This window comes from Protopterus annectens, chromosome 11.part0 (genome assembly GCF_019279795.1).
Source record: "Protopterus annectens isolate FY-2018-M chromosome 11.part0, PAN1.0, whole genome shotgun sequence".
Lineage (NCBI taxonomy): Eukaryota > Metazoa > Chordata > Ceratodontiformes > Protopteridae > Protopterus > Protopterus annectens.
Genome location: NC_056745.1, coordinates 1,442,490,139 through 1,442,505,137, shown reverse-complemented (window position 1 = coordinate 1,442,505,137; position 14,999 = coordinate 1,442,490,139). Strand labels below are relative to the sequence as shown.

The window sequence follows — 14,999 nt, the reverse complement described above, 5'->3', positions numbered from 1 at the left end:
AATGATATCCCCACATATTATCACATTAATAGCAATGTCCTAAGTACACAATCAGTAGTGAGGGATTTGGCCACCCAGGTTGATAGCAATCTGACTTTTGACCACCATGTTGCTTCCATTGTACGGAAAGCTTTCTAGATGGCCCACCTCATATGTAAGCGTATCTCATCCAGGGACAAAGAGGTCATAACATCCCTGTATTCTTCCCTTATAAGGCCAATTATTGAGTACAAAGCACGTGCAGCAGCTGGAAATACTGCAGAGGTTCCTCACCAGGAGAATCCAGGGCCTCAAACATCTACCCTATACAGATAGGCTAAAAGCCTTATCCTCTACTCAGTTTCATACAGACTCCTCAGGGGTGACCTCTGTTTGGCCTTTAAAGCAATCTCAGACCTCTCCTTGATGGGACTGCTGCATATCTGCAAGTCAAGCTCCACTCGAGCAGCCCATACATGTGACCTCAACCTGGTCTGTGATATCAATAAGACTTGTTGGCGGGACAGATTTGTGTCCCAAAGACTCCCCTATCTGTGGAACAGACTTCCTGTCTACGTCAAGCAGAGTACTTCATTATCCCTTTTTAAGCGGAACCTGGATAACTGGATGGGAAACAGAAAATACATCCCTGGGATTCCACCTGTGTCCCTGCTGGATAGGGGCTTTGGGTGCTGACTTGTCTAAACATGGGCTAAACTTTTGGCTAGGCTTATAACAGCCTCAGGGCCAATAGCCTAGTAACCTCCTATGAACCTATGAACCTATTATGTTGAATAATTTAGCCAGTGATTATTTGGGTAGTTAAAATCCCTCATAAGGCTTATATTTCATTGTTTCTTTTTTTCTTCCTTGAGTTTATTCAGGAAATATTGATACTTTGTAAGGGACATAGGCATTCTGTGATATGTTCATGAATTATATTCAGTACAGGGCAGAGTAGCCATTGGCACTGGATGATTTTGACTGGTGTTGATGTAGCATTGTGACCCCATGTAGAGATGGGAAAAAGGAAATTGATGACAACTTCTGACATTGATTACTGTATGAGTGCTTTCTAATCCTGAGTTGTTGTCTTCGCTTCTGGCTGTTAGGTGTTCTTTTGCAAACATGAGACATCACTATCTAGCTCACCATATCTGCAGCAGTTATAGTAGGCATGGACTGCACTCTTGATAGGCATTTTAGATCTTTTATCACATTTAAGTAGTACAACTAATTCCAAAGACATGCATCTGGAGCGTTTCTCCCCGGGCCTCCGCTGAAAACAGGCTCTGTGGAACCTAGTCGGACATTCCCGGTCAACAAATGTTAAATAAAAATAAATAAGTAATGCAAGGATATCAGCATCCTACAAGCTTATAAACTGCATTTTATTGTTGAAACTTTGTATTTAACTGTTTAGCATCTTAAATATTAAAATATTTGACACATACAAGTGATGATTGACAAAAAATACTAAATATAGGCAATTGAGGGAACAGATCAGAGGAGTGGGGAAAGACTTAGTTGCTAGTTATTAAGCTGCCTGCATACTTGGCTAAACTAGGTAGATCACCTTGTGTAAATCATTTCACATACCAAGCAGTTTCTATCTGAAGACAGAATGCGTAAATGGAGATACTAGAATGCAGGACATGTATTTTAGAGTAGATCCCAAGACCTTCTAATGTCAAGGCAGGAAGCACCTGATGTTTGTAATCCAGTAACAAGGCCAGAATTCCTTCTGTAAGATTTCTTTCAAAGGAGATACCATGTTATGTCCTAATGTCTTAGGGGTTTATTTTCTTTTGTAAAAGTATAACTACTTTCTTTTAGGCAAGAACTCAGTTTTAGCATCATCAACAGTGCTTGGGCCCATAGCTCTCAACCTTCCATCTCCAAAATGAGGAACACTAGCCCTCATAATGTGGAACAAATGGGCGAAATGTGGAACACATACTAATGGCTTACTAACAACTTCAGCTAGGAAGGTCACAGGATGGTTAACATGTGCTGGTTTTATTTATAAAGAAGATTCTTTAATGAATTAATATGATTCATATCTATTTACAATGGATTTCACTTTAAAAAATTCCTAACACTGAATGTGTGACTGAGTCTTTCAATGTGGAACTTTGAGGAACGTGAACTTTTTAAGACCCCAAATGAGGTACGTTCCTCGTAATGTGGTACACTTGAGAGGTATGCTTGGGCCAGTTTTCTAAATTCAGCACCTACCTTCTTCTCTTCCTGAGAACTTAATGATTGCCTCACTGAACAGGGTTTACCCATAATATATAAGTAAACAACCACAGTTGTTTTCTTGGAGTGTCTGTATTGGCTTGATTAACATTGTGATGTCAAGTACTTGACTTCAAAAAATGCACGTAGCCATGATATCATAGATTTATGTGGGTACCATGGCTTTATGGGATATTACTTCCCCTATATGCAATGAAAAATAAGCATGACATTATCCTGGGTACATAGGCTGTAATGTAATGCAGAAAGTTTGTCTGCTTCAACTTCAAGTCTAACATTAATGACAAAGAGTTGCAATTTAATGCAGCATTACTTATCCATGTTTCTCCCTTGTTTAGCAGTCTAACTCCTGACCATTTGCTGACTGCCTCTCTCTACTTCTAATTTATCAGAATAAGTGGAAGTCTAGAATTAGTTGTACATTGAAAGGGAAAAAAATGCAAAGGAGCGTTTCAGTCATCGGTCTTCTTATTTTTATAACATACTCCCTGGTTGCACTGAAATCACCAGAAGAAAATGGGTGAATTTCAAGGGGAAACTTTCAGAATGTTAACCACTTTCTTTTTGCTACAGTTTTCCTGTAGCCAGAAAAGAAACTTCTAGTAAAATGTTTTTAAAATTAAAGTAAAGTGACTCTTGCCTCTTGAAAATAATCATTTTTTAATTAGTTAGAGCATTGTAGAAGGTGGCATATTTACTGCAGTTGATGTTCTAATAGACTAACTGTCCTCTTTTCTTTCCTTTTCAGACTGGAAGAAGTGGTTATCTTGACATACTTTCCTGTGGCCCACCCTGTAATGATTGCTGTCTGCTGTTTTCTTGTCATTGTGGGTATGCTAGGATGTTGTGGAACACTGAAAGGGAACCTGCTTCTCCTTCTTTGGGTATGTTTCATTTAACAGACTGTGCAATAATGGAATCTTGATGTGAAAATACCTGTCTGTTAAACATTAAAATAAGAATCACTAGGTAAAAGGCAGACTGTATCAAGCTTTTTACTATTTAACTTTGGACTTACCACCTCCATAATTTTTCTTGTCATTTTTGCGTCATATTCATTGACACCTTCTTCTTCTGTCATTTTTATTTTCTGTATTCTATTTTGTATTTTATCAAGCCACGGTGGTACATCTGTAGCGTTTTTGCCTCACAGCAAGAGGTTCTCCTGTTCGATTCTTGGCTGGAGTGCCTTCTGTGTGGAGTCTGCATGTCCTCCTCACGGTCGAGGGGCCTCTAAAAGACATGCGTGAATGGGTGTGTCTTCGCTGAAGGTTGGGCGTCGGTCTGGCAACTTGGCACCATAAAAATCTACTGCCAGTCATTAGCGGACCGGAGTTCCGCTGTGGCGACCCCTAACCGGGAAAAGACAAACAAACATTTTGTATTTTATCATTCCTGTTTTAACATATACTATTCTTGTTAACCAGTGTTACCATGCACACTCTTCACAATATTGACTTTAATCTCTTCTGTTATTCAACTGCAGAATTTTTTTATTCCCTCAGCCTTTGGTATGATGTTGTTATTGCATTCTTCTGTACCTCGTCCTTTCCTTTCCTTTCCACAAATTCTTCTATAAAAATCTCATAAAATACTTATGCTGTTCCTTCTGCGATTATGAACGTGATATTTCTTGTGATCATGTACTTTTCACTATTAATTAGTTACTATTGAAATGCTAATTTTGAGACCCTATTGCAGATTTTTTGCCATCAATTTAGTCGTCTGTAGCTGGACCAAGTCTGTGGAAGCATGTGGTCAGTGCCAGTGTTTTAGACGTTGCCATGGCAGCTTTATACTGTCGAAATGAAGAAGGGAGGGATTTTAGTCTGTAGGAAACGTCCGTATAACCTGCCAAGATGTTGGCCCATCTGTTCTTGGATGTCACCCTCACAATGACCGATCGAATGTGAAAATGAAAGTGGAAGATTATTTTTTGGAGGTAGTGGACAGAAAAAAGTGTAGTTAAAAATACAGGAAAGTATTGACTTAAGAGCTTAGAAAGAATAATAGTGAATAAATTAAATGACATTTAAATTATGTGTTGTAATGCCCTAAGTCATGGTGCTTGGGGGCTTATTAAACAACAGCAAATTTTGCTAATTTTGTATTTATTGTAACAGTGTATAATTTCAGGTCTTGAAAAGGAGATGAATCAGTACCACTACCTAGTGGCTCATATTATAGCCTATCAGATCCATAGGCTTTTCAGTTTGTGTGTGTGTGTGTGTGTGTGTGTGTGTGTGTGTGTGTGTGTGTGTGTGTGTGTGTGTGTGTGGCTATGTGTGCCAGTGGATAGAAAGTACTTAATTCCCCCTGTATAAATGGCTGACTCACATGATTATTCTATTTTACAATGTGATAACTGGACAGGTGGACTGGTCTACTGACCCTTTTCAACCACAACCTCACTTTAAGAGTACAGTAAAAAAAAATCATTGTACACTTAGTTTGAAAGCGAGCAGGTGCTGGCGTAGCTTCATGAAGCTTGCCATGGAGATGAGTGTTTCTAGTCATTTATTGTCTTAAAGGTGTGAGACTAGCAGTTGGGAAGGTATGGTTCTGTGTGTGTGAGTGTTATGTGTGTGTGTGTGTGTGTGTGTGTGTGTGTGTGTGTGTGTGTGTGTGTGTGTGTGTGTGTGTGTTCATATGTGTGTGTGAGAAGGGTTTTATTTATGGGTGACTAGTGAGCTGAGCGGGTGATTGTACTAGATGCACTATTAATTTGTCTGGGGTGCTTCTTCCTGTGGACATGCTGTGAGCATGTCATAGATAATATAAAGTTGCTTGGGAGCACCACTTACCCCGTACCCCAAATTGGGAGGTTGGTGCCACACATCATCACAGAAAATATTTGTTTTTTGCAGAATCAGTAACATAAGAAAGTACATGATGTGCCAGTCTGAAAGAAAGAACACAAGAAATACTGCACATTTGGTTCCTTGGCAACAGCGTCTTTAAAAGAAGAATTTTTGAATGCACCGTTGTCAAGCAGCTACTGAGCTGTACTCCTTCTTCCTGAGTAAATTTGCAGGAAGATATTGCCATATCATATGGTATGTTCTATTTATTTTCTTCTGCTGAAGCAACATGCTCGAAAATAACTTGGCAAGTCTGTTGTACGCTGGTAAGTTTTATATATGTATGTATGTATGTATGTATGTATGTATGTATGTATGTATTTATTTATTTAATATTTGGTAACTAGGTAGGTGGACTGTTCCAGAGACCCTTTTCAGCCATGACACGAATTCAGAGGGAGTAAACAGTACAAGTAAACTTAAATATTATACTTCAAATACTGTATGATAGTGTTAGGTTTGCATAGCTGCAAAACTTTACAAAGTTCATATGTGCATTTGTTGTATAAATTTTATAAAGTAGAATGTTAGGCAGTTCTTATACATTTTCTAATAAAATAAGTTTATATTTGGCTTTGTCAGTTTACATGGGTTGAAATATAATTTGGCTACATGAAAATTGCTTTTGAAATGCTTAAAATAAAATTTCCGTGGAAAAATGCTCAAATGTAAGTAAGTAAAAAACAGAGATTACAAAGATAGACCTAAAGATGTTAGAACACAGGTGTAAGAATAGTTAAATGGCAAAGAAAAGCAGTTGAGAGACTGTATTAAGCATTTATAGAATTGTAAGCCTTTTAAAGAGTTTATCTATTATCCCTGTAGCATTTACAGGCAACTTCCTCAAAGATGGACTTCGAAAGGGACTTCTAAACTTGGTAAGAGTACCTTGAGGCCTTGTTTCAGCTGGTAGTTTGTGGCAGAGAGCTGGGCCTGTGCATGAGAAGGCTCTTTCAACAATGACTGTTTTAAATGAAATCGTTGAGGGATATTAAGTTCTCCTGGGAATTCCTTAGGGAGTAGGACTATTCTTTTCAGATTTGCTAGCAGTTATTTTCTGCTCAGGTTGTTACTTTTTTGATTAAGGTGATGGTGTTTTAACTTTATACTTTCCTATTTGTCTGGCATAGTTCAGAGGTGAAGACTGTGCTTGATGTACCTGTCCTGAGTTTGATTCCCACACATCCATTTGCTTACTGTGTGATCCTGAATAAGTCACTAAACCAGACAGTACTCCCAGACTCAGACTGAAAGGGGTCCATGTGGATCAGGGATTAACCCTGATTAACAAACATTACTTTTTTTATTTATTCTTACAAGAATGGTAGGCACAGAAAATGACCTGCTTAGAGATAGTGATGATTATAAGGGATGTCATGAGTTAGTCCAATTTGGGTGTTAAGGTATGTGTGGGGTATATCATCATATGGTACTCATCCACAATGAATAAGCTTAGGGCCGATGGTGGAATTTTGTGTCACAGTAAGTAACAGACGGAGTCCCCCAGTTGGTAATGTAGTGCCAGCATTCCCTGATACCCTCAACCACAACCCAGTACTGTATTCATAATCGCAATTTCCTCTTCATTTCTTTCAGCATTTTTACCTTGTAGACCATGTGAATGTAGACCAGCACTACTGGCTAATTAAGCAAGTTCTGTCCTTCTTTGAAGAAATCCTCCATTCCACAGGATCTGGACTTTATGGTAGACATATTTGCTCATCCATTGTTGTAGCCTGCCACCTCACAGACGTGTCTTGGGAAAAAAACTTTTCTTGATAGTCGTTAGTTCCATCAGATAGATTTCAGTGCTTCAAGCCCTTAATCGTAGGGAACTGTATGAACATTTTGTTTACCACCATTGATTTCTGACCATCAGACTTTATGTCTGACATCTAGCCCATTTATTCCCTATATGCTGGGGTGACAGCCAGCAGAGAGGGGCCAACATTTAGGCAGTCATTAAGAGTTGTTTGTGTTTTTTTCTTTGCAGCCCTAATTCCACAGCACATGCCATGTAACACATCCTGGGTTTGGCATGCAGTGGTCTTCACTGAAGGAGTGTCACTTCTTTGAAGGATGTTACCGCTGAGGATGTCTGTGCTCCTGTTGAAGCAAGCTAGGGTCTTTGCTTTATACCAGGGATTCAGGCATGGAAACATGGTCCCTGAGTCATCAAAGCTGTGTCACTCCTCTCATCCACCCACACCACGTCCACAAAGTGCCATAACCACTGGGTGAGCACTGGTCACCTGGGTTGTAGTCAAACTTTTATCCATTGGTGCCAATAGAGCTGATGCAGAAGACCAAGAACATGGCTTGGGTGTCCCTCAAGGCTAACCCACATATCTTTACAAAGGTAGTTTCAGAATTTTTCCTTATTCAGTTCTTTAAATTCCTGTTTTTCTTGCAACAGCAGAACCCGAGGGAAAAGAGAGGGCTTTTCACACCCTGGACTGATAACTCAGGTACTACCTGAAGCACCTGGTTATATTCAACATGACGGACTGGTTATTTACATGGTTTTTGCCAGGAAGGGATGAGCTTTTATTACCTAATCAGTACATTCCAGCATTATTATTTTTGTCATCGACTGGCTGGATTCCCATTGGCAAATTTTAATATCAAGCCTATTCCAATAGAATGATGATTGGCTGTCTCTAGTGCTTGTTTCAAGAATGTTTCAGTTATTTGTGGGTGTCTTTGCTACAACCTCATGCTCTTGAACATTATTATATCCATTTGGAAAGGTGGCCACATTTAGCTAACCACTACTTCACAATTTAGTCATCTCTTTTCAGTGGTGTAGTGATTCTGTGGCTTCTTTCACCTGATGGTACTTGTCTATAAATCACTCCATTAAGAACTCATCACAGAGTTTCTGTATTGCTGGCTATAATGGACATTTATTAATTTTACAATAACCTCTTTAATCCATTTCAGTGTCACTGGGGAAGCAGATGGTAGCACTTACTGGGCATAAGCCTGTAATGTGCTCTTAATTTTTTATTTGTTCTATGTGAGGAACCTCCTTAGTTCTTCAAGAATTTCCCCCCCTGTATCCCCTGGGAATGACTGAGTTTTGCCAGCTGTAGCTGTTGGAGTTCCCTGTAAGCCAGGGAAGTAGGTAATTGGTATATTTTTTTATAATGCAGTGTCAGGTCTGAATTGCTCTTTCTTTTTGGGGGGAGTGCTTTTTATCACCTCCTAGTGCATATTGACCATTAGCCTCCCCCCATGTTGGACTTGAGCCGATTCTTTCTCATGCAGTGGAGGTCTTTCAGAAGTCCATGGGTGACAGCCATCTGGAGGGACCATCCCTCAGGTAGCCATAAGGAATCGTTGTAGGTTTGTTGGCATCCCACCCATGAAAATGCTTACAATGTGTCTAACCCCATGTAGAGAGGAACAAATGGTTCATTTTCACTGCAGGGTCCTGCAACGCCTTCTTGTAGCAGGTGCATGTTTTTGTACACTCATGCTGAAGGCTGCCACCAAGCATTGGCTTACTGAAATGAACACAGCCTTGCATTAGCATCTATGGCTTTTCTTTAGGGGTGTGACAGTGCATACCGAGCTCTTCCCCTCCCCTTCTATGCAGAACTGGCCGACTACCCTCCTCTACCAACTCTGTTCAGAGCTTCAGCTGGTAACGCAGCTCTGGTCATCTATGCTATAGTCCGGACTTTATTCCTGTACTCCACTGAGCTGACTTTGAATTATTTTTTTGTCTAGCATGGGGGTGAACTGGTGAGCTCTGGGGATGTCTGCTCTGACGTAGTTACTGTATTATATCATCTTATATGGGGACACATATGCTTAAATGTAGGATTTTGCTGAAAAGGATTCTGAATTCTAACTGGTAAAGCCATACATGTTATTGTATATCACTGCCTGTTAATATCAGTGAACTAAATTTTCATCTCTTTAAACAAATTTTATCATCTTGATAATTGGAGCATTTCTTCCAGTGTAAAAGGATTATGTTTGTCTGAACATCTCCACCAGCAGTTAGCTTGCATGGATTTTAACTTAGTCATTTATAGCATGTAGGAGGTAATGCAATGTAAAAAAAAGACATTTTTTAAGCATCCTGGTCTAACAATGGAAGACAGTAGAATGTGGGAATAATATGAGGAATATCAGATTATTGTACTTTCCATGAAATGTGAGCAAATCTGTCCAAGAATGGAAAAATGCCTTTCAGAAAAATTTAAGTGAACAAGTGATGCCAGAATGTCATTGAAGAAAGCAATATTTGACAAGGAAGTAAGACTGCCCATTCTGGTTTAGGAGGGGGTTACACTGTGATTTTCTACTTCAGTAGGAAGATCAGATCAAAGGATTTAACACTGAGAATATGAATGTAAACAAATGTGTGGGATAAAAGGAATTGAAAATTATTATTTTTTCTGCTTTGTGTTTTATTTGTGCTGTAGGAGAAAGATGTTTTGTTACATAAAAGGGATAGAATAATGTATGCCAGTGTAAACAATATGGATGAAAGATGAAAGGCTGTTGAAATATTGTTTTATGGAAGTAAACACTGCACTTATGAATGCTGAACAGTGGGTTTGGGCTTTGTTTCTTTGTTTAGACTTTGGCAGATAGCTGCATTATGCAAACACTCATCTTTTTGAAACACAAAAAAGAAGACAGTAATGTTGAATACATAAAAGGAAAAAAATAAATGCAATACATTAAGGGCATACAGCAGGAAGTCACTACAGAGGCTGCATAAAAAGTTGTCAACAGGCAATACAAGTGCATGCATCCAGGGAAGTGTAAATGTGATGAAAAGGGTTGAAATTCATTTTTGATGTGGTATAAAAATTTCCCATTTAAGATTTCAGATAAAGTACATCAAGAACCTCTTTCATCTAGCATCATCAGATATGTATGCCTGGAGATTTTGTATACGGCAGGGCAGATGCGCCCACTGCATTGGTCAGTATGATCCTCTGCAGGGACTTGAACATTTTCATGACTAGATAAAATGAGTTTATGACCGCTAGGGAGAGTGGGTTTGTTTATTGTGCTTTAATGTCTGTTCAGCCTTTGGGCTACATAAATGGAAAGTATTAATTTGCTGAGGAGACCCACAAAGAAAATCTCTTTAGATGTTAGAAAGCATATGTAGCAAACACAACAGAATGATACATAACAGTAGCAAGTTTGATAGCAGGATGCGTCTTTATGATTCAGTCCAGAAAATTATTAGTGATAGATACAAACTGATTGTTTCTGAAGATACTGTGAAATTGCTTAATCAGTGGGCATATCTAATCCTTTGTCCCAGAGTAAGGAATTTTAAAGTTAAGTGAGAAGTGTCTTGTCTCTAATGTTGGTCACCTTTCAGTTATTCTTGTTTGGCATTTTCTTACTTGTCACTTGTTAAGCATTTGCTTAGCAGGTCAGGCATAAAACTTAAAAAAGTTTTATTTACAAGGCCTAACTAGGTGTAAACAGTACATGTATGTGTAATATAAATTTATATGTGTATGTGTGTATGCATGTATTTGGTGTATATAAATGGATCTATGATGTTTAATCAAACATTCAGTTTTTCAAAAATGCAAGATATTGATTTAACGTGATTGAGCATCATGCCCCCCCCTCCAAAAAGAAAAAGAAAATGTCCCCTCTGCATCCCAGTAGCCTCCTTCTCCTTATATACACCAACTCAGAAACCACAAAACAGTGGGGAAAGGGACAGCATTTGTATACTGGAAGCAGAAACTAACATTCAAAATTCTGAACATTTGACAAAATGAAAGTCTGAACAAATTAATATATGTTTATGTTAACACATATATTCGGATATACACTTGCTTCTTTATAAGGGACCAGGAGATGATGGAGCTTATCCTAGCAGTAGTAGTGTAGGGCATTGGGGTATTGAACTAGACACCAATTTATTGCAGAACACACACGTGCACACACACACACACACACGCGCACACACACACACACACACACACACACACACACACACACACACACACGCACACATGCACACGCGCACACACATTCACCACCACATTCACTCGTATACTTATTAACAATTTGTTATATTGCCTGTCTGTTTGGAGACGAGCGGACCTTTGCAAATACAGGAAGGAAGCCACATAGAAGGCTTGAAGGACAAGATTTAAACTGAGGATCCTCCTGCTGTGAGGTGGCAATGCTACTCACTCTGACACTGGCCACAAGAAAAATAAAGAAAAAATTAGAGATCCAAGAATGGGGTATGAAAAGACAGACTGAACAAGAGATATGCAAGAGAGATTTCTGAGAGATTTCTGAGCTGGTTAGGATGACAGGAAGTAAATCCAGGTTTGTGATGGCAGAAGATGTATGGCCAGCAGGAGAATTGGGGGGGGGGGTTCATAAAAGGATATGAGAGATAGAGAAGTTAGTAGACTAGCTGGCCAAGCATAAAAGGATACAGTGTGAGAAAAAAACAGTGAGGGGTCAGCAGATGGGGTTGGAAAGTTAGGGAAGAAAATGGTTGAAGTCAAAGGACATGGGGGTAGGATATCAGGGGAGAACAGTCAATTGGGGTGAGATGGGTTAAGGTAAAGGGAGAAAGGGATGCATGCAGCCATGAGAGGGGGAGCAAGGTGAATGAAGCTAGGGCAGAAGGAGAGATAATAATAGTAGTGACAGATGATAACCTGAGATAGAATGAGAGGTGGCCTAACAGGAAGTATCACCATAGGATGAGTAAGAAGTATGGGGGCACTTAGCTTGATGGAAGAGGCAGGGGGCAGAAGAGACAGATCCATGGAAAATCTTGTTGGAAGCATATAAACGAGATTGTGAAGAGCTTGTGTACACCAGAGGGAGGGAGGCAGTCAGCATACACAGTGAAAATGACGCTCAGTGGCAGAAATAGTGTTGTATGTATTACAGGAAGGAGGGGCAGTAGCATGAGACACATGGCATTGGGCACATGGCATGAGGCACAAAGCAATTAGGTCATTGTGGAAATAGAGAAGAGTGTTTTAGTGACTGGAACTAACACTGAGATAAGCAGGAAGTGAGAAACACAGCAAAATGAGAGACACAGAGGACAAATGACTCATATCAATGGAAAAGCACTTATGTTTGCTTTATTACAGTAAATTACTTTTCCAGTTTATTAGTGCTACACATTTTCTGTTTTTTGTGTTATGTTTGTTTTTTGGTTGTGTTATGTTTGTTTTTTGGCTTTTGGAGTTATCTAGTTTCTGCTGTTTCTTATCTTGTTGTGTTATATGACAGTGACTGCAGTTAAAAGCACTGCAAGAATATTGTTCCAGACTGTATTGCTGTTCATATTTTTGTCCAGTTTTTAGAAAAAAAAAGTATTAGGTGAATAACAATAAGTCATTTTGTAGACAGTTGAGTGCTGCGGTATTTTGTACTTTCAGAACCCTGTCAGCAATTTTTGTTTTTGTTATTCCAGAACCGTAGCCTTGGTATTCTGATACAAAAAAAAAAGTCCTCTCAGAGGTGGGAACAGATGTTCTTTGTGCTTCATTGTTGCAGTCATCACATTTGGGTTATCTGCTTGCAGTAGCCCTCAGTCAGCCTGATTAACAAAGTCTTGGGTCCTGCATCAGTTGCTGTCTCTTCTTCCATGATGTCAGGTAGTCAGGGGTATAAAACATGCAGCCGATGCCATTACACCAGTCTTTCTTGCCGTGCGGCGCCCGAAGCAGAAGCAGTTCGCAAGTGCCAGTCGGCCGACTCCTGAAATTTTCATTTTCGAGTTTCAGAACCGAAGTCTTCAACTAACGCTAAGTACCCCGTTGGGGAAACTTTTTCTTGCTCTAAACCAATGTCAGTAAAAGTAAATAATTGTATTTCTTGTGGAAAGCAAATACCTCATAAAGATTTCCATTCATACTGTATTCCTTGCCTAGGCCCTGACCACGACGTACCTCACCGTCAGTTTTGTGCCTTATTTAAACAATGAACTATCCATTGTCAGTATATTTTCACTTCTAAATATTTTGGTGCTTGGTTCAATTATCCAGATATGTCTTCGGTAAGCCATCCGACTACCAACATTCTGAAAAAACGCAAAGATAAAGACAGAGACAGGCTGCCTAGGTCCAAAGTTGCCGACGACACTCCTCCTAAGCCAGTCACCAGTTCACCGGTACTCAGTGAGGCACTTTCGTAGCCCCTGATACCTGCTACTTCAGATTTGCAGGCCTCTACTGAGACCCATTCGGACTCCGTTATGCTGTGAGATGCTTCAGCTGTGGAACCTGCGGATGTCTCTACCTCGGATGGGTCCGGAGCCGCTGTGCAGGCACCGGCTTCTGAGGGTGTATTCAGGCCTACTGACTTGCATATCAAACTGATGCCATCTTCTTCTTCAAGGCCTAAAACTCGAACCATGCCTAGAAAATCGATGCTCATACCGCATGGTCAGGCCTCTATGTCTAAAAAACAAATGATTAGAATGGCTGAAGACCTTATTACTTTAATCAGGGGAAGCCAACCTCCCCCCTGTAAGAGATCTAGGACTGATTTTGCTTATGATACTTCTGACCGGGATTCTGAAATTTCTGTTTCCTCTGATGACCAGGATTTACCCTTATCTACCTATGAGGATTCTGATGCTGAGGACTCTATTCCCTCTGCTTCCCCTCCAGAGGGTTTCTGTTTTGTTGAAACCTTGCATACTCTTAGGGAGCATTTTTGTTAGGAAAGTCAGGATTACTCTGATTCTAAGAAGAGGCTTAGGGATTTCTTACTCCTGCCTCAGCACAGGCCTTTAGCTATCCCTCCTGTACTAGACATTGTTGATGATACCTTTTCGGAATCTAGCTTGGCCCCTGACTCTTTACCTCCTGCTCCCAGAAAACCAGATAGATATGACAGGGTTCTTGACTCTCACAAGTTCCTTTTCAAAAATCCTACTGCGGATCCTGAGACCATTTCTTAGGGACCCTAGGGCATTAAGGCTACTACTGCCAAAAATCCTACCCCCTCTGATAGAGACTCCAGGGTGCTGGATAGATGGGGTAAGAAGGTATACACTTCTAGAACCTTGGCCATTAAGGCTTTAAACTGCCAGTTTCATATGTTAAAGTATCAACAGCATATTAGTGGATTGCTTAAACAGAAAATGATGTTGATTCCTGATTGTGCTGAAAATAAGGATTTACAGGATTTAATGCATTCTGCTGAACAAGTTGGAAAACATACTTTGCAATGTGGTTTTGATTCACTAGAGGCATCTTGCAGGGCTGCTGTCACTGGGTCTGTACTTAGAAGGCATGCTTGGCTTAAGGAGCAATCCTTGCCAGATCATGTTAAATCTAAATTACTGGATGCTCCCTTAAATCAGGACCGCCTATTTGGCAACAAGGCAGAAGAAGTTCTTAAAATGATGGAGGAAAAAGCTAAATCTATGCAAACTGTTAAAGACTACTTACAAGTACAACCTCCAATATTTAGTAGGCATTGGCCCTCTAAGAATTGGTCCTTTCCTGCATCTTCCAGGCCTTCTCAGCCCAAACCCAGATCCAGCAGAACACCCAGGCTTTAGTCCCAGGTTATGCACAGGACTAAGCAGTGGGGGGCTCCCACTTCCAAATCAGGGAGTAGTAAGACTTCCCCCCTATGGTAAACTGGCTCAATGACTTGACTTTAAAACTTCCAAGCACTTCTCAACTGACTGCTCCTTAGAGGGAAAGATTGCTCTGCATGCAAAAAACTGGGAACTCATTACCCAGGACAAATGGGTTTTAAATATAGTTTTCCAAGGATATGGATTTAATTTCCACATGTTACCAACCCCAAACGGTTGGCCAGATCTACCCCAAAATCAGTGGGCAGAGGCTCAAAAGCAAGTACTCTCTCTCTTAAGATTAAATGCTATTCAAACTGTACCAG

The 14,999-nt window shown here is 40.0% G+C and overlaps 1 protein-coding gene across 1 annotated transcript in view; it reads left to right on the top strand.

The window, feature by feature from the left end:
• The window catches only part of TSPAN12 (tetraspanin 12), a 738,019-nt gene that overhangs the window by 196,522 nt on the left and 526,498 nt on the right, over positions 1-14,999 (top strand). Inside the window, exon 4 of the mRNA XM_044088738.1 lies at positions 2,990-3,125. Within this exon, the coding sequence (XP_043944673.1) occupies positions 2,990-3,125 (136 nt within the window). The remainder of the gene's footprint in view (positions 1-2,989; positions 3,126-14,999) is intronic.